General features: G+C 45.8%; 1 protein-coding gene across 1 annotated transcript in view; it reads left to right on the top strand.

Moving 5' to 3' along the window:
* Positions 1 to 20225, top strand: part of FBXL19 (F-box and leucine rich repeat protein 19) — a 129872-nt gene that overhangs the window by 49803 nt on the left and 59844 nt on the right. The window contains exons 3-5 of the mRNA XM_029606906.1: positions 7065 to 7266; positions 11502 to 11645; positions 13823 to 13909. Of these exons, the coding sequence (XP_029462766.1) occupies positions 7096 to 7266; positions 11502 to 11645; positions 13823 to 13909 (402 nt within the window). The 5' untranslated portion in view covers positions 7065 to 7095. The remainder of the gene's footprint in view (positions 1 to 7064; positions 7267 to 11501; positions 11646 to 13822; positions 13910 to 20225) is intronic.

Genomic DNA, 20225 nt, shown 5'->3' with positions numbered 1-20225 from the left:
CCTCTCCAAACTGGTTGATTCTCATGACAGATGCGAGTCTCCAGGTTGGGGAGCTCACTGTCAGGAGCTGATGGTGCAGGGGTGTTGAAATACAGAAGAGTCCCTCTGAAGCATCAATCGCCAGTAAGCCCAGGCAGTCCAGTTGGCATGCTTGCAGTTCAGCCATAGACTGCGGGGTCAAGCAGTCCAAGTGATGATGGACAATGTGATGATGGTGGCCACATCAGTCGGCAGGGAGGAACCAAGAGCCAGCAAGTGTCACAGGAAATAGACCAGGTGATCTCGGCCTCTCACATTGCAGGGAAAGACAATGTAAGAACAGACTTTCTCAGCAAGGATAGCCTGGACCCAGCAGAATGGGTATTGTCAGGCGAGGCGTTTCAGCTGATAGTGGATCACTGGGGCCTTCCGTTGCTAGACCTGCAGGAGAGATCCGTGGTCCCTGGTTATCGATGTTCTCGTACAGGTCTGGCCGGAAGACAAGCTGCTTTATGCCTTTCCCTTGTGGCCCATATTGGGCAGAATAGTTTGCAGGATCGAAGGACACAGGAGGATGGTCCTCCTTGTGGTCCTGGATTGGCCCAGGTGATCGTGGTATGCAGATCTGTGAAGGCTCCTGGTGGACATCCCCCTTTTGTCGCATCAGAATCTGTTGCAGCAGGGACCGGTTCTTCACGAGGATCCAACTCAGTTCTCCTTTAAGGTTGGACCCTTGTGTTAGGATTCGTGGGTTTTGTGGACCCTTGGCCCAAGGTGAGGGTTGACATCACCTGTGGGGAGGAGCCCCACTGGTCCTCACCATCGGGAGGCAAGGTCAGTTACAGCAGGAGATACGGTAGTAGTGGTGGTAGAGAGAGAGAGCGTCCTGCGTCATAGCCACATGGTCACAGAAGCTAGTAGAGCGAGTACTGTGAGGGATCCCGAGGAGCGGGGCAAGAGACACAGTCTGGAGGGAACACACAGTATTCAGGCAGAACTGGAGATGCAAGTACCAGAGCAGGTACCTCCGACAGAGAAGCACTAGGCAGGCCCCGGGGAGCGCGAGACAGGAATTTCCGTAGGAATGCAGCAGAGACTGTCTTGAGGGGCGGGACAGCGTAACGAGAGAGGCTCTGGTGTGATGTAGGCTGACCCGCGGAGCGGGGCCAGAGTCGAATCTCTGAACCCCCCGAGGAGCGAGGCTATGCACGATGGAATCTCTGGTAGAGAAACGAATGCACTACCCCGAGGAGCGGGGAGGTGCAGAGTACAGTCAGTGGTGTAGAATGTAGGCACTGGCCCTAGGAGCGGGAAGCGCGGAGTACAGTAACTGGCTTAGGCAATGCCCCGAGGAGCGAGGTCGCGCAGAGTTGAGTCTCCAAAGCAGTAAGGCAGTTTGAGGGACAACCCCAAGGAGCAGGGAAGCCGGCAGGCAGGACCTCTGGAAGGCGCAGGACTACCCCAAGGAGCGGGGAAGCCTGGAGACGAGGTCTCCAACTGAAGCGCAAGCAGGCCCCCGAGAAGCAGGTACCCGAGACAGAGTCCAGAGCTGCAGGTAGATCTGATACGGGAACCACAGGTCCGAGGAGACAGGAGCAAGCACCAGTAGCAAAGGAACTTGTTGCCAAGTCAGCGAGCAAAGGGCGCGGGAGATGCTTATGAATCACAAACTTGTGATGTCATCAGTCGAGTCCCAGTGGCTCGTGCACCTAGGGAGGCCGGGAGTCGGCATGGGTGGCGGCGGCGTCCTGCCCGCCACGAGGAGTCTTGATAACCTGGAGGTATGCGGCGGTAGCGGCTAGCCACAGCCGCGAGTAGACCCGGAGAGGAGAGCAGGGCAACACATGACGTGAGTTGAATCGGTCGCAGCTGTCTGCGACCGACGGTCACAACACCTTGACAGGGCTTGTCTGTTGAAGTGTGGATATTCTTCTGCGGTGATTGCCACCTTGCTCCAAGCTCGAGCGTTCTCCACTTCCTTAGCCTATGTATGGGTTTGGAGAATGTTTGAGGCCTGGTGTGAGGATTGTGGTATTTTTCCTCATTCAGTTAAGATTCCGCTTATTTTGGAGTTTTTACAGATTAGGTTAGATAAAGGCTTGGCCCTTAATTCTTTAAAGGTGCAGGTTGCAGCTCTTGCCTGTTTCCGGAGCCAGGTGACTCCTTGTCTCTTCCTGATGTGGCCCGTTTTCTGAAGGGAGTGAAGCTTCTTCAGCCTCCCTTGAGGTTACCGATTCCACTATGGAGTTTTAACCTGGTGTTGGATTTCTTGGCGGGCCCTATGTTTCGACTGCTGCGTAGTCTTTCCTTGTGGTTATTGACCTTTAAGAGGGTGTTCCTGGTGGCGATATGTTCTATGCATCAAACTTCCGAGCTGCAGGCCTTGTCTTACTGGGAGCCGTTCCTTCAGGTGACTCCGGGTCGATACAACTGGTACTGTTCCCTCCTTCTTGCCTAGGGTGGTTTCGAATTTTCACTTAAATCAGTCTATTTCTTTGCCATCCTTGGATAAGGAGAGGAATGCAGAGGAGTATCGCCTCTTGCATCCCTTGTCAGGAGACATGTCATGCAGTATCTGGAGGTTTCTGAACCTTTCCGTAAGACAGATCACCAGTTTGTCCTTCATAGTGGGAGCGGGCTACTGTGGCTCGCTGGATTAAGGAGGTAGTCATGGCCGCGTATGTGGATGCTGAAAAGCCGTTGCCTACTCAGATTAAGGCTCATTCCACTAGGGCTCAGGCAGTGTCATAGGCGGAGGTTAGATTGTTGTCTCCTGTTGACATTTGCTGAGCTGCAACGTGGTCTTCCCTACACACTTTTTTCCCAGGTTCTATCGTCTGGATGTGCAGGCCCAGGAGGATGCAGCCTTTGAATGTGCGGTGTTGACTGGACAGCAGGCAGCCTTCCTCACTACTCGGGAGTAGCTTTGGGACATCCCACTAGTCCTGAATCCATCTGTCTACATGCTAGGAAATGGAGAAATTACTACTTACCTGATAATTTTGTTTTCCTTAGTGTAGACAGATGGACTCAGCTTCCCACCCTTGGCTACCGAATGATTGTGTCCATGGTCCTCCTGTGGGGCTCTGGGCCTCAGGGAATTACTGGTAAGTGTTCATCCAGTCCCTAGATTGGGGTACATACATTCTTACTTGAGTTCAGTGTTTCTTGTTGGTTGGGTACAGTAATGGTTGACTGTTTTTAATCAAGTTTTTTGCTAGTCTGACCACAGTTGCTTTTGAAGAGAATACTGGCAGCTGGGATCACTGCAGGGTTATATATACTGTGACGTTAGCTTGCTCCATCTCCATCAGCTGGTAGGGGAACATAAGCTTACTGATTCTGAGTCCAACTGTCTACACTAAGGAAAACAAGATGCTTTGCTGCAAGGAAGTGAGAGAAAGGCTGACGTTTTGGTTGAGTCTGCCATATTCTAGCAGGCAGGAAAAATGAGCAAACTGGATGGACCTTGCCATTTTCTGCCTTTTATATTCTCTGTTTCCATACATCTATTTATTTAAAATAATTTGTTTTCCACCTCTGCACAGTTGGAGGCAAGGAACATAAAAACATTCATTAAGTACAGTTGCCTAGACAGTGAAAACAAAATTAAACGTCATACAACACTCAAAACTAAGCCTGCACAAACTTATGTCATACAACAAAAGGAAACTGCAGCTTAGAAGAGAGGGAACAAGAGCCATATAGAAAGTTTAACTTCCAAGCTCGAATGCCTGGGAAAACAAGAAGCTCTTCATTTGTTTCTTGAATGTCCATGTGCATGTGCTAGAATGTAAATTCTCTGGTAAAGAATGCCAGGGGATGGTCCCTGCTGCAGTGAAGGTTACTCAGGGGTCTCTGGGAGGTGCGCAAGCTGAAAAGAAACCTCTAAGAGAGTTTGTGGCACCTATCCTAATATCAGAGGAGGGTAATATAAGCGCAGGCTCACACAAATCCAAGGTGAAGAAGGGTTATTCAGTAGTTAATGTATTGATGTGCTAACTTTCGGGCCGATTCAGTAAAGTCCACGGGAGAGCGGGCGAATGCCCGCTCTCCCAGCGCGCACACAGGCCACTCGCCTGTGCGCGAGATTCAGTATTTAAATTAGGCCCGGCGGTAGAAACGGGCAAAAGGAGGCGCTAGGGACACTAGCGCATCCCTAGCGCCTCCTTTTGTCCTGGAGCGGCGGCTGTCAGCGGGTTTGACAGCCGACGCTCAATTTTGCCAGCGTCTGTTCTCGAGCCCGCTGACAGCCACGGACTCGGAAACCGGACGAAGGCAAAATTGAGCGTCCGGTTTTTGACCCGACAGCCGCGGGCCGACTTCAAATTTTTTTTTTTTTTTAAACTTTTTTTACCCTTTGGGACCTCTGACTTAATATTGCCATGATATTAAGTCGGAGGGTGCACAGAAAAGCAGTTTTTACTGCTTTTCTGTGCCCTTTCCCAGTGCCCGAAGAAATTAGCGCCTACCTTTGGGTAGGCGCTAATTTCTGAAAGCAAAATGTGCGGCTTGGCTGCACATTTTGTTTTCTGAATCGCGCGGGAATACCTAATAGGGCCCTCAACATGCATTTGCATGTTGAGGGCGCTATTAGGTTTGGCAGGTTGGACGTGCGTTTTCGGCCCCTTACTGAATAAGGGGTAAGGGAAAACGCGCATCCAATGGCGGGTTAACAGTGCGCTCCGTCGGAGCTCACTGTACTGTATCGGCCCGTCTGTATGTAAGCCTTCCAGCAGAAGCCAGTGAAGCAGTTGGAAATCAGGTGTAATGTGATCGCTACGACCAGTGTCGGCACTTTTCCTTTGTATGTTTAAAGTCAGGAGATTGCTTGTGTCCCTTTTGGATTTAAAGTGATGGGCTTCTTTAGGATTGGATGATTGAGTGGCACCCAGAGCGTTTTGCCTCTGACCGGGTGTCTTCTCTGGGTTTTGATGGAGGGTGGGGTTTTTTTGTTTTGTTTTTTTTTTGGCTCAGCAGTTTCCCTCCTGCTTCTTCAGGCTTCCAGCTCAACTGGAACTGGCCTTTACAATGTCATGAGCCTCCTGTCTCGCATCCAACCCATCCATTGCAATGGTGGTCACAGGCTGAAGCTGCTTCTGGTACTCCAGACGTGTGCATCCTGAGTCTGGCCACTGTGTGTCTCGGATAACTGTGACTTCTTCCCTCAGGGGCTGATGCAATAAGGGGCACCCAGCCTAGCGCACAAGTTTACAGGTGGTTGGATGCGCTAGACTAGCACCCGATGTAATAAGGAGATTAGTGCTCATCACATATAAATTCCATGTAGATGAGGCTGTTAGCTATTACCCCCCGATGGAGAAAATCGCTGGGCGCCCAACGCACACTTTTTAACGCGGCAAATTTAACTCCAGCCCTGGAGGTAGAGTTAAGTCAATCCGCAAGTCAAGGGCTCATGAGAAATTTAAAAATCTTTATCTTTATTAAAATGTATTAATCGCCTAAATACTAGGTGATGTACAAAGCAAAAACATACATAAAATTTCAATCAAACTTGTACAAACAACATACCAACACGTTGCAAACTATTAGAAAGTTAATAAAATACGCTATGGACAACTAATAGAATGCCTGCCTGAATAGCTGTGTTTTTAGAGATTGCTTAAAGGTCTTTAGGCTGTCTGCCAATCGCACTCTTTCAGGAAATGTATTCCAGGGAGCCGGAGCTGCGATCGAGAGTGCACGATCTCTCGTACAGCTGAGCTTGCCACGTGCCGGCGAGGGCACATCCAGCAGACCCCTCTGAGTGGGGGCAGTACAAGTGCAACAAGGCATTACACCATGGGGTAACAGCAGAAGAAATGAATTTAAAAGTAATTGCTACAACCTTGTATTTGATATGCTCAGAGATGGGAAGCCAGTGCAAGTCAATGAGAACCGGGATAATATGTTCACGTCTTTTGGTGCTGGTAATAAGTCACACTGCAGCATTTAGAAGCAATTGGAGAGGTTTTAAAGTTAGGGCTGAATTACAGTGGTCCAATATCGGGAGAATAGAAGTCTGTACTACAATTCGAAAATCACCCATGTCCAATAATGTTGGAGACCACATAAAATGTGCAGTTTGAAAAAAAACAGATTTGATGATGATCTTAACATAGGAAAGAGCAGGGTCGATCAAGACACCCACATTCCGAATACAGGCGTTGAGCGTGAAAGAAATATTTTCTATCATAATCGTAGTATATTGGATCCTAGCATGGGGACGCTGAATCAGCACGCACTGAGGTTTAGTAATGTTAAGGGACAATTTGTTGAACAACAGCCACCTCTTGATGGTTTTGATACACAAATTCACCAGGTCGACTGTCTCGGAGCAGGAAGGATGGACCCGGACAAAAAACTGAATATCTTCTGTGTAAAGCTTATAGCCATCACACAACCCGGCTAGAACTTTACACCGAGGAGTTAGGTACAGATTAATCAACGTTGCTGAAAGGGCTGACCCCTGTGGCAGGCCAGTTGGTAGCTTGGCCCAATCAGAGTATTTATTCTTAAACTCAGTATGCTCTTTGGGGTTAGTATGATTGTGACATTTAAATTTACTGCTTGCGGTGTTTAAAAATAAAGGTATATGGGCTTGATTTAAAAAAAAAAATTTCTGGTCGCACAATATACACGCACAATAGCAAGGGGTGCTTAGCTATGGGCATCCAGCAACCTCAGCAAAATAGGCTAGAAGTGGGATAAAAACAGACACTTGTATAGCGCGCCCATTGCATTTGTGGGTGCCTGATGCAGTTGAGCGCTAGGGATAAACAAATCTTCCCTAGTGCGTCCTTTTTTACGCAGCCCCTTATTTACATACTGCAACAGGTGCCCAGGGGATGTGGCTGTGCACGCATTAGGAAAACGGATGCTCAGTACAAGCAGACCTTTATTGCATCGGCCCCGTCTGTCTTTCCTATATATATATATATATATAGTGATAATGGCATAGGGTTTCAAGTGATGTCACGGGTGTCTCCTTAAGTGATGATGTCCGAGGCATCCTTTGCAGGTTTGACGGGATCGTGTGACTTGTCTCCCTTTTGATGCCCTTCCTCACTTTCCTTGTTCCACAGCCCCCGGCACAGCTGAGGCGGTACTTGGTCAATGTCGTCGAGCCGAGGTGGGGGAGGATCTCGCCGGCGCCGGACGCGGTGCCGCCGCTGCCACGCTTGTCTGCGTACGGAGTGCGGGGAGTGTCACTTCTGCAAGGACATGAAGAAATTTGGGGGCCCTGGCCGCATGAAGCAGTCTTGTCTGCTGAGACAGTGTACCGCAGTGAGTCCATGGGAGTCTTCAGAATCAGTTCTTCTTCATAGTCTTGTTGTCTGTACCCCGCTAAGAAAACTCATAGGAATACTGGGATTTACTGCTCCAGAAAGCTTATAGTCACCAGCCCAAATGCCAGGAGGGGTTAAGCAGTTTTAAGGGTTACAAAGAGCTATTGATAAAGCATAGGAAAACTTTCAGCAGACAGAGGCCAGCACATGCATCTGAAGAGAGATACAACTGCAGTGCCCTGGTTTCACATGTACCTCCCTAAAACGTTACTAGAAGAAGGGAGGGAGTGTAAGGAAGCCAGGAGAGAGATCAAGCGGTTTGGCCTTGGGATCACATCCCTCACAAGCCCTGTAAGTTTTGATCAGACATAAGAAGGAGAAGAAAGAGGTTAGGAGAGGTGGAAAGAGAGGTTCCCTGTATGTACCAGGATCAGTCCATACTGCTGGGTTATGCCTCCCCTCCAGCAGATGGAGTCAGAGAAAAGCTGACAAGCACCCCCCAGATATAAAAAAATATAAAAAATTGACTATTGCAACTCGCTCCTTTTTGGCCTACCAACCTCATCCATCAAACCCCTCCAGATGATTCAAAACTCTGCAGCTAGAATCCTTACCAATACGAATAAAAGAGACCACATAACCCCCATACTAAAACTCCTCCACTGGCTGCCTATTAAGCAAAGGATTCTCTATAAAGTATACACAGCAATTCATAAATCTATTTACAACATATCCCCACTCCACTTAAGCACCCAACTACGTTTTCATTCTTCAACTAGACCTATCAGAGGAGCTTATAAAGGCACACTCTATGTTCCTTCAACAATATCCTTACATCGGAAACGTTCCATTTCTTTAGCAGGACCTGTCCAATGGAACATGCTCCCACCAGACATCCGCCTTGAGATCTGCTTTGCTTCCTTCAAAAAGAAAATTAAAACCTGGCTCTTTAGCCAAGCTTTTCCAGAACTTTGATTATTTTTTACCTCCAGCTATCAAGATTTTCTCACCATCTCAATCCCTTTTGCAGATCACAGTTATCTTAGACAATTACGCCTTATTTTATGATTTGATTTCTCAGAGACTTTACAACTTTATCAGTGTTATTATTCGAATCTGTTTTCCATGTTTTCCAAGTTCTATAACCTTGTTATATGTACCGCCTCTTGGCATAATTTTTATGTTTCAATGTAAACCGATGTGATCTGTATTTTAATACAGGAACACCGGTATATAAAAATCTAAAAATAAATAAATAAATATACTGCTGTGCCACCTGCGATCCCTCAGTATTTCTCTGACTCCAGCAGATACCAGAGGGGCATAACCTGCGGTCCTGATCCTTGTCACCTTTTCCAGATTATTCTTTTGTTGAACAGGTTTGGAAGTAACACCTTTGACTAGACCATCTTCTTTAAAAATAAAAAAAAGATTAACTTAAATTAGTAATAACTCAGGTTTTCTTTTCTGACGTCTGGCTGAGCGGAGGCATATTTAAGGGCAGGCTAGGCAGGGCAGTGCCCTAACACCAATACTCTGTGACCAGGGAGAGTATTTACCGGTGGGCCGGTCACTCTCCCCCTCCCTGCATTCCAGAGATGTTAATTAAATGAATTCCTCTGAAGGGGGCTCATAGATTCCTATAGGCAGGGGAGTATTGTACTTTGTACAGGGCTTTCTTAAGTTTTTAAAAAAGTATTGGCGTTAGGGCACTGCCCTGCCTAGCCTGCCCTTAAATATGCCTCCGCTCAGCCCGACGTCAGAAAAGAAAACCTGAGTTATTACTAATTTAAGTTAATCTTTTTTTTTTTTTTTTAAAGAAGTTGGTCTAGTCAAAGGTGTTACTTCCAAACCTGTTCAACAAAAGAATAATCTGGAAAAGGTGACAAGGATCAGGACCGCAGGTTATGCCCCTCCGATATCTGCTGGAGTCAGAGAAATACTGAGGGATCGCAGGTGGCACACCAGTATATCTGGGGGGTGCTTGTCAGCTTTTCTCTGACTCCATCTGCTGGAAGGGAGGCATAACCCAGCAGTCTGGACTGATCCTTGGTACTACAGGAACGAAAATTATCAGGTAAGAAACTAATTTTCCTTTTAATGCTGGAGGGGAGGGGGGTTAAATGGCCATGCTAGGGACAGGATACAGGGCCCCCAATTTGCTGGCAACTGTTACAGAATTTCTCGTGCAGCAAAATGTGCCTTCTACTGTGTAACTGAGTGCTGGCACCTGTTCCCTCCCATGCTTTTCATCATCACCACTACTCTATCTTTTCCCCTTATTCCTTCCTCTCTACTTCTCTGTATTTGGTCTCATCCTCCCTCTTGCCTTCTCCTAGTTACATGCACTTTAGCCTTCCAATCTACCTCACTGATTCTGTTTTCTCCCTTCTTCTTGCTCCTGAAGCCGATGCAAGGGCCAAACATTCTCTGTTTTAAAAAAAAAAATCTGACTTGCATCACTGAGCGTTTAATAAGGTTACACGTCAGACAATTTTGTTCTCAAGTTGGTGGTGGTGCTGGCGTTTCCAAAAGTGGAAAGAAGAGCTAAAGTAGCATCAGTAAGGATTGGATAGTTGTAGAGGCAGGGGGGATGGGCTTTGTTAGCCATAGGAGATATTTGGAACCAGAGAAGGAAAAGAACTTATGGAGAAAAAGGAGATGCATGTTAGAAAGAAATGGCTCAAGAGAGAGAGAGAAACTGTGGAAGGTAGGAAAAAAAGAATAGACTGGATTGGGTTTGGATTTCATTATTCACCTTTCCAAACCTATGCTCAAGGCAAGTTAAAATTCAGACACTCTAGGGGGCATACAACCTAAGGGGGGTCATTTATCAAAATGCGCTAAGGCTTTTTCGCATGCGTTAAGGGCTTAGCGCATGCGAAAACGTGTTTAACGAATGCGATAGCACCATATCGTATGGTGCGATGCAAATATGGAAAATAGGAGGAGTTAGGGGCGGGAAGTGGGCTGGGTTTGCCTGTCTGCGAAGAGCTATCGCACAGACTTAACGCCGATTTTAACAACACTTTTTTTTGAATTGCGTTAGGCTGTGCGATAGCTGCCGTGACCGGGCGGTAAGGTTTTATCGCCTTGCGCGATATCTCCCGCAAGGCCTATTTAGATGAATTGAAGCTCCCAGAGCATCCACCTAGCCAGCAGGGATGAGAGAGAGAGAGAGATGGAAGAGGTTTAGGTATCAGTGTAGGGGGTTAGGGGCCCCTTTCACATTCAATGTTAGATGTACGAACAGAACAGTGGTCTCTTGTGAACATTTGATGAGCCCTCGGAGTGAGGAAACTCACTCCAAGATGAGATTTGTGCAATGTTCTCTCCACCTAGCTTGATGTTACCCACCTAGCTTGATGGACTCTTCTACCTGGGTAACATCAAGCTAGGTGGAGAGAACATTAGACAAATCTCATCTTGGAGTGAGTTTCCTCACTCCGAGGGCTCATCAAATGTTCACAAGAGACCACTGTTCTGTTCGTACATCTAACATTGAATGTGAAAGGGGCCCCTAACCCCCTACACTGATACCTAAACCTCACCTCGAGTTACTAGGTGGGCCTACAATAGGGATACATATACCTGTCTAGGGAGATGACATTATGACCAGTCTCTCGCTCTTGCTCTCTCGCTCTCACTGGTTATATGTGGGAAATACAACAGGTCTGGCTCCTATCGCAAAGTCTGATAATGTTATCGCAATTTGCACTAACTTAGCTCTTCGCATAGGTAATTAGTGCAAATTGCAATAAAATGAATATTTGCATAAACCACGCCCCTTTTGCTATCTCATGCGATAGTTACCGCATTTTGATAAATCTAGGTCTAAGTTGGTACCGAAGGCAATGGAGAGTAACATGACTTGCCTATGGTCAAAAGGAGCATTGGTGGGGAAAAGCAGCCCACTGCTCTAACCACTAGGCCCCCTCCTCCATGCCAAACTGAAAAAGAGAAAAGAGACCGGGAGAGTGGAAGAAGGTGAGGGGAGAAAAATATGGGGTGGGGAAGACAGATGGCAGACAGGCTGCAGTGAGAGGTGGGGAAGAGGGAAAGCAAAGAAAGGAATAAAACCGGAAGAATAGATAATTTTTATTCTCTCTGCATTACCTTTCTATTATCCACACAAAATGGGATGGATATTACATTTATGAAATGAAAATTGTTAAGGCTTCAAAGATTTTCAATAAAAATAGTTTTTGATGCCCTTTCCCTGCACGGTGGCAGCCTGTGCTCCCTCACACAGCAGTGTGCTTGTTCTGTGGAGAAGCTGGAAAGGAGGAGACCGTGGAGGAAGAGGAGGAAAAATTCAGCCTTTCACTGATGGAGTGCACCATCTGCAATGAGATTGTTCACCCAGGATGCATAAAGGTGAGACACCCATCTGTCTGGCGTCACCCCCTACCCCAACCTGTGCTATCAGAAGCTTTCTCCAGCCTTCTCGTCACCTGCCAGATCTGTACTGGAGAGAAACAGGCTCTTCATGTCATGCTGCCAGATTTAAGGGTCAGACCAAAATAGTTACAAACCAGTTTGCTTGCAAAATTAAAAATTGACACAACTTTTTTTTTTTTAAGGATTTAAATTCTGGAAATCTCTATCAGAGGGAAAAAAAATCTCATGGGAAGAAAATTCATAAAAATCAAAAATAAATGCAGAAAGCGCTGCGGAACCTTTATCCTCATAAGGGATAAATATAAATACGGACCAAAAAATCCTACAGCACTTAATCCATTTTTGTTTTTACAGTTCTTTTTTCCTCTTAAAGTTGTAGGAAATTAAATCCTTGAGCAAAATCTGTTCTTTCAGAAATCACTAACAGGTCAATACTATAACGCATGTGTTTTTGTCGTGCGTCCTCTCCCCCTTAAGGGGTTTAGCGTGTCACAAATGTGCGTGGAGGAACCAAAAATGTTAAATGTGCCAGCCAATCAGGTTAGGAAAATGGTCACTCAATTTTATCGGCATCCGATTTCCTAACTCATGGCTGTCAGCGAGTTCGGAAAAACGATGCTCGTAAGATTGAGCGTCTGTTTCCTGAAGCCGCTGTCATCCACCTCTCCTGGGTTTCCGCTAATAAGGAGGCACTAGGGATGCGCTGTTGTCCTTAGCACCTCCTTTTTAGTGCGACCCCCTCATTAAAATACAGGATTGCGTGCACAGGAGAGGTGGCTGGGCGCACGCTGGGAGAGCGGACGTTTGCCACTGAGTGCCCTTTTTCCCACACTCTTATTATATTGGCCTGTAAATCGGATATATGCTGATTTTACACATACGTAAAACAGATCTCGGAAAGAAAATAGCAGATAGCTGTTTGATAGGACAATTTTCAAAGCTTTTGATGCAGGTAAAGGTGTTCACCAGTGTGAAAAAAGCTTTTGAAAATTACCTCTGCCCTCCTCCCCCCCCCCCCCCCCGTCCCTCAGTGATGCTAAAAGTGCATGCGGTGTTTCTACATATGGGGTAAAGGGGGTGAGGTTAGGTTGGGGGAGGGGAGTGACGCATGGTGATTTCATTTTGAAATCGCTGCATGTACTTTGAGGCACCTACTTTGCAACTGCTATAGAGCAGGTGCAGAATCCAATCCATGGATGCTTTTGTGACCACGATGTGCTTGCCTGAGCATTTTCAAAGGCAAGTTCTGTGGAGAGGTTCCTATTTGAAAACGAGCTTTCAGATCTACCCATGGACCTGCAAGTTGCATGGAGGGACTGAAAACGTCCCCCATAAAGAAAACACATACATTTCTGTCTAAAATCTTATTTGTATGCAAAAGGGCAGCAAGATTATCATCATTGCCAAGATTGTCATACTGAGTTTTTTGTTTCTGTTCTATAATTTTCTCGATGTGAAAAAAATCTTCTGGTTTGGAAATATGGTCTTTAAACATTTTTTTTTTTCTGTTTATTGTAATTGTTTTGACTGCAGCTGCTAATGTCTGGGGCTTTTTAACACACTCGACAAGATCTAGGAAACCTCTAAGGCACTTTACATTTGATTTGTTTGGACTAAAACTCAGAAAATGAGGGAAACTTTGCTCAAAATTTGGAGCCTGATATTCAAAATTGATTAGATATAGCCAGATAAGTTGGATTTATCCGGCTAAGTGATGCCGCTGAATAAGTATTTAGCTGGATAACTTGGGGGTGGGAAATGGGCAGATTAGCGAGGAGTTGAATTAGTCGGATAACTTATCCGGCTAACTCCGGTATTCAGGATTAGCCAGGTAACTTAGCCAACTAACTCTGGTTGGCTCATATGTATTCAGCAGCGTGGCTGCGCCATTGAATATACAGCACTAGCTAGCAAGATAAGTTTATCCTGCTCTCCAGCAAGAGGTTAAGCCACTGTGTGTGGTGGCTGAATATGGACCTCTTGAATTCTGAGGTGGTTTTTGTCCTGGAACTATATTCCAGGTATCCAATCAGAAATACCACTTTATTAATGGGTACAGGGAGAGGGTTGTAACTGGCTGTTTGTACTTCTGAATTTAATACAGCTCTGCTTCTGTCTCTCTCTTTCTTTCTTTCTTTTTCTCTCTTTTTCAGATGGGGAAAGCTGATGGTGTCATTAACAATGAAATTCCCAACTGCTGGGAATGTCCAAAATGCAAAAAGGAAGGAAAGTCCAGTAAGGTAAGGAAGAGAAGGCATTACTAATTCAAGTGCTGGAATAGCTGGTGGTGCTGCATGACAGGACTGAGGTGGGGATGTGTGATGGGGGGGGGGGGGGATTGGGAGGTGTCTTGTACGGGAAGAGCAGGGTTACAGTAGGGCAGGATTTAGGGACACCAGTTCTAGGGGCGGGGATTCTCAGACTGAAATATCAGGGGATGCTGCAAGTTGCACTTGTGACCAGGTGGAGGTGGGAGAAATCTGGACCAGGATGAAAATGTAATATCTTCGTCCACCTGATCTACAGTGTTGTGAGTGGTTTAACGCTTTCCAGTGGTTTGTGGAGAGAAAAGAAGGTGGTTTATTAAAAGACCTCTCAAAACGTTTGAAGACGACAACAATCTTGATGTATCATTATAAGAAAGGATGGAAAGATGATTTAAAAATCTCTGCAAGAAAAAAAAAGAGGGAGTTCTGAAGTGAAAAGAGAGAAGTGAAAATGAGGCTGTTTCAACCATGGAAATAATGGCACAAGATTTCAAAGAGTCAAAACACAACAGTGGGAGCCTGGCAAAAAAAAGGGAGACCCAAGGAGTGACAAAAGGAAGAATAAAAGTAAAAGCAAAGACACAGGCAGATGAACATTCTGAGGGCTAGTTTCCTTTTTTTGGTACAGAAATGTGCACATGCTTTTGATTAATGTATTTCTTTCTCATTAGGGAGAGGCAGATGGGTACCTCTTAACAGGGGAAAGCATTTACTTCAAGATCCTATTGGCGTAAAAGACACTTCAGATTCTTGTTGTTTCACAAGAAGACAAGTTGAATGCTTCCGAAACTGTTCTTTCCACTTCAAATAATGATTAAAAGAAGAGTTTCACAAAAGAAAAACATTACCTTTTCCTAGCATGTAGCCAGATGGACTCAGGACCAATGGGTTATGTGCTCCCCTGCTAGCAGATGGAGATGGAGTCAGGTTTCAAAGCTGACGTCACCCTAGATACACCCCTGCAGTGACCTCAGCCATTCATTATCTCTCCATCTCCTAGCAGATGTGGATTGTGTCCCAGTTCATCTCTACCTGCAATCTTACCAAAGAATATTTGGCAAAAGCTTCTCACGCTCTTGACAAAAGAGAAGACATCGTTCTCGACCCGCAGTGGACTTTTCCAGTTCACCATGCTCCCTTTTGGCCTTCATGGCGGTGCCTCAATGTTTCAAAGATTGGTCGACCACCTTCTCCTCCTACATTAAGGGTACTTAGCCGCCTACTTGGATGCTTTTTAATATATTTATAAATGATCTAGAAAGGGAACAACGAGTGAGGTGATCAAATTCACGGATAACACAAAATTATGCAGAGTAGTTAAATCTCAAGTGGATTGCAATGAATTGCAGGAGGATCTTGCGAGACTGGAAGATTGGGGTTCCAAATGGCAGATGAAATTTAACGTGGACAAGTGCAAAGTGAAGCATATAGGGTAAAATAAACCTTGCTGTATTTACACAATGTTGGGTTCTGTCTTAGGAGTTACCACCCAGGAAAGAGAGCTAGGTGTCATAGCGGATAATACATTGAAATTGTTGGCCTAGTGTGCTGTGGCGATCAAAAAAGCAAACAGAATGTTAGGAATTATTAAGAAGGGAATGGAAAATAAAACTGAGGATGTCATTAATGCCTCTGTATTGCACCATGGTGAGACTGCACCTTGAATACTGTGTGCAGTTCTGGTCACCACATCTCAAAAAGGATATAGCTGTACTGGAGAGAGTGCAGAGAAGGGGGAAAAGGGCAACCAAAAAAAGGGGCATAGAATGACTGCCCTATGAGGAAAGGCTAAAGAAGTTAGGGCTGTTAAGTTTGGAGAAGAGACGACTGGGTGGGGGGGGGGGGGGGGAGATATGACAGACGTCTACAAATTCATGAAAGGACATGAACAAGTTAATGTAAATTGGTTATTTACTCTCTCAGATAATAGTAGGACCAGGGGGCACTCCATGAAGTTAGCATGTAGCTCATTTAAAACAAATTGAAGAAAATTATTTTTCAGTCAGCACATAGTTGAGCTCTGGAATTCATTGCCAGAGGATATGGTTACAGCAGTTAGTGTAACTGGGGTTAAAAAAGGTTTGGATAAGTTCCTAGAAGATAAACCCATAAACTGATATGACGGTAATTAATAAGCAATAGTAGCTTGTAATCTGTGTAATGTTTGGGTACTTGCCAGGTACTTGTGACTTGGATTGGCCACTGTTGGAAACAGGATACTGGGCTTGATGGACCCTTGGTCTGACCCAGTATGGCATATCTTATGTTCTTATGTGTCTCCTATTGGGAACACGGTACTCCTTAGATGACGAAAATGTACTTTCAAATTTCTACTTTTAAATTGGAGAAGATCGAGCCCCGCTCTCCTGCGGTGATATCTAAGGGTCCTTCCCCCAGTTGAAAATTCCTGAGGCGAATTCCGAGATCCCTCAGAGGTTTGCCTTGATCCAGTAGCCGTTTCCCGGTGTGGACCTTGCTGCTTAAGCAGCTGAAAGGCAGTGGGTGCAGGAAGCCAAATATGGCGATGATGGCCTAAGCCCTCTCCCCCTGCAGCCAGAGACCATCTCTGTACCCAGCCGGTAAGCGCTGAGCCCAGGTAAGTAGAGAAGAACTCCTCTTATCTAGAGACTTGGAAGGGCTTTGGTAGGTCATTCCTCCAGTCTCCTTGCTCGGCACACTGTACCAACGTCATTCCCAACCCCGATAGGGTGAAGGAAGGGGGTTTCTGAGTGGATTGAGCAGCTTGCTGATGGACTAGGCCCCGCTTCAGGCATAGGCATACCACATGGCGGGCCGTGGCGGTGCCATCTTGCATGCGGTTTTGTTGCAGTGTCATTTTCCCCCATTGTCCATTGGTATACGCAGTGCGGGCCGGCCCTGGTGCACCTAACACACATATAACTGAGCGCATATCTACACGCACAACTGGCCGCTCAGATTTACGCATGCTGAGGCGGACCTGTGCACACTTGAGAGGCATTATCCGGCTGAATGCACAAGCTACAGAGTGCTATGGCCCCGGCAGCAAAGAAGCTCAAACGACACTCCCTTTGTGCTACCTGCCATATTAGGGCTGCGCAGCCTGACCTGGAATCCTTCCTGTGACAGCACTGTGAGGAAGCCCAGGGAGGGCTGGACTCTCAGAACTTTTCCAAGTCCAGTCCCTCCCAGTCGGAGGACGAGTCAGCCACGATCTTATCTGGCAGCACCCAGGAACTGAGAAATTCCGGGGCAGCGGCATCCCCCCCAGGAGAGGGAGGTTCAGCAGCACCTACCCCAGTTCCTCCTGGACTAAATATGGACCCAGTGGCCTTCACTTGATTGGAATTTTTTCAGGGCCTGCAAGCCTTTGTTCAGTCGCAGTCGGCTACTTCCCCTACCCAGCCAGAGCCCCAGCTGGGAAGGCCTCGCCCTCCCAGCATGCCTCGGGACATGCCTCGCCTCACCAAGGGTATCCCTGACAGGGACCCGGACACCACAGACAACGAAGGGATTGCGGATTCATTGGAGGATGAGGAAATCCCTCTGGGCCTGGAGCCATACCAGACCATGCTTCTATTTTTCCACAGAGATGAATTACTGGCCCTGGTCTCCCAGACCCTGGGAGTTCCTGGCACGGACCCTATGTCAGAACCAAGGAAGAATCCCATCCTGATGTCTCTACAGAAAGCCTTTTGCTATTTCCCGATGCTGGAAGCCATCCAGGAGTTGATTGTAAACCATTGTGATGGTCCTTGAATGACAGTATATAAAATTATGAAATAAATAAATACCAGATTAAGAGAGTAAAAATGAACTGTGCAAGTGGGTAACACTGCAGGTTTCGAGGATTTGGCAGTTTAACATCACTGAATGGTCTGGTAACCATGCACCACCCAAGAGAAAACACAACTGGCACCCTGGCACCAAACTCCAGGCCACAAATTCCAGGCCCAAAACTAAACAGCCTAGAGCAGTTCCATATGCCCAAATTTCAGCTGTACATCTTGATCCGTCAGCAAGCGTTTTGAAAAATACTGCCATATCTTGAAATCATCCAACTTTATGATCATCCCACTTCAAATATTACTCTCCATTCAGCGACTGCAGGAACCGTTGCGCCTCAGTGGGTGTATTGTAAATGATGGATGCTCCCACATAAGTAACCCACAACTTACCTGGGTACTGTAGGGAAAAGCGGAGCCCAGCCAGTTTCATGAAGTAATCCTGAAAGATCAAAATTCTCCTCTCCACCATACAAGGTTGCACTCCCCTCACAATTTGCAGTATCACAGCCTTCTGATTGAAATCTAGAAAGCAAACTATGACCACTCTAGGCCGGTCACAATTTTCCTGCCTTGGGCCTATTCGATGTGCTCTCTCAATACGCAGGGTTCCCACCATTTCAGGTAACTGGAGTATTGCAAGCAGCCATTTTTCCAGAAACTCTAAGTTCATTGTCGAGCAGTGTTTCAGGAAGTCTCACGAATCTTAAATTGTTGTGGTGCACCCAGTTTTCAAGATCTTCTAACTTGCTTTCAACTGCCTCCAACCGCATCTCTGCCCTGACCACCGCTCCTTCAGTACTATGGGTGCCATCTTCCATATCGGACACACTGTGCTCCATAGTCATCAGACGTTGAACAGCTGACTCGAGGGAACCTGACAGACAGCATATCGAACTTCTCAAATATTTAATCAAATTTCCCATCTAACTTAGTATCGATGGCCTTTTCTACCGCTCCAGTCACCACAGCAATCAGCGCATCCATCTGTGTTGATTCAACTGCCCCCTCCACCTTACTGTCGGCCATCTTGGAGTCTAGTTGGATCTTTTCTTTCTTGGCAAGCTGGTTAGACATGACTTGTCCTAGACAAGCACGGTCACAGTAGCACTCATTTCTCAGTGCTAGAGCATCCAAAGTGACCACAATTTCGATCAGATTTGGCAGACTCGGTGTGGATGGTGAGCAGGCCCGAAAGGAGCAGATCAACAACACGTATGGTTCCTCTCTCAGCATCACATGACTCCCAAACTTAAAGATTTAAGTATGTATACTCTTCTAAGAAAAGCGAGAGAGGGGAAATATTTATTATAGAGACATTTAAACATCTCAGAGGCATCAATATACAGAACAGAGATTCTGAAACAAGAGGTCATGGGATGTGGGTGAAAGTGGGTAGATGGAGAAGTAATCTAAGGAAGTATTTCTTTAAAGAGAATGTGGTGGTGCATGAAACAGCCTCCCAGTAGAGGTGGTGGAAACAAGGACAGTGTCTGAATTTAAGAAAGCATGGGATCTCTGAGTGAGTGGTAGGGATTGTAGAGCTGAGCAGTTGTATGGATGGGCAGATTAGATAGATCATATAGTCTTTTTCTGCTGTCATTTCTGTTTTTATGTAACATGTATTAACATGTTTGTGAACTTTGGCATAGGTTAGTGCATTGACCTTTGTATGAGAAAGATGAATAGTGAAGCAATTTAGACACCAAACAAGTTAATGGGACTGGTTTTTCTCCCAGAACTAATTCTTGCCCACAGCTTCATTAATCTGAGAATATTTACAGTAATATCACTACCGATGAAGCATCACACTATAATATCTCATAACAAAATAAGTATAATTACAACATTAGGATTATACGTTGGACAACCACACCCATAATAACATTTCATACTGTAATAGCTCTGTTCTGAGATTAGGCAACTCCTCAGAGAGCGAATAGAGCCACTGCATAAGTTCTGACAAACTGGAAAATAAAATGTTTTAGCCATCTCTCGTACCAATGACTGGATAATCACCATCTGAACAAATTTTTGTATCATTACAATGCCTGTGATTGATCCACCGTGCCTGTGGTGGAATAGTGAGATGTGCATTTCTTAGAATTCAGTTTTAATCAATGTCTGTGACCTGAGTTCAAGTAATAGATAAACAAGAGAAGCAGTTCCCTTTCTGCATAAGAAGCCCTGGTAAAGGAATCGGCATAAAAAAAGATATGTCGGAGACATTTATGGGAGCACTTTTTTATATTTTATAATTTTTTTTTGTCATTTTTCAAAGTAATAACATAGAGCCCAGAGAAACAGTCAAATCATGTGTATCCCTCAAAACAAACAAAAGGGCAACATGGCCCCCCAAGTGAAAAACTGGTATCGTAAATGGTGATCTCAAAGTGAACTAAGCGGACACCAGACCCATGGTAGTCAGTGCCAAGCTCAATGCACACAGCATGTGCTGAGATATATATCACAAAAATTTTAATCATGTATGTACCAGTATAGTCTTTTTTTTTTTAATATTTTTT

The sequence above is a fragment of the Rhinatrema bivittatum genome, chromosome 6 (assembly GCF_901001135.1).
Source record: "Rhinatrema bivittatum chromosome 6, aRhiBiv1.1, whole genome shotgun sequence".
Classification (NCBI taxonomy): Eukaryota; Metazoa; Chordata; class Amphibia; order Gymnophiona; family Rhinatrematidae; genus Rhinatrema; species Rhinatrema bivittatum.
The sequence above is the reverse complement of the archived record's forward strand: the minus strand, read 5'-3'. Positions and strand labels throughout refer to the sequence as shown.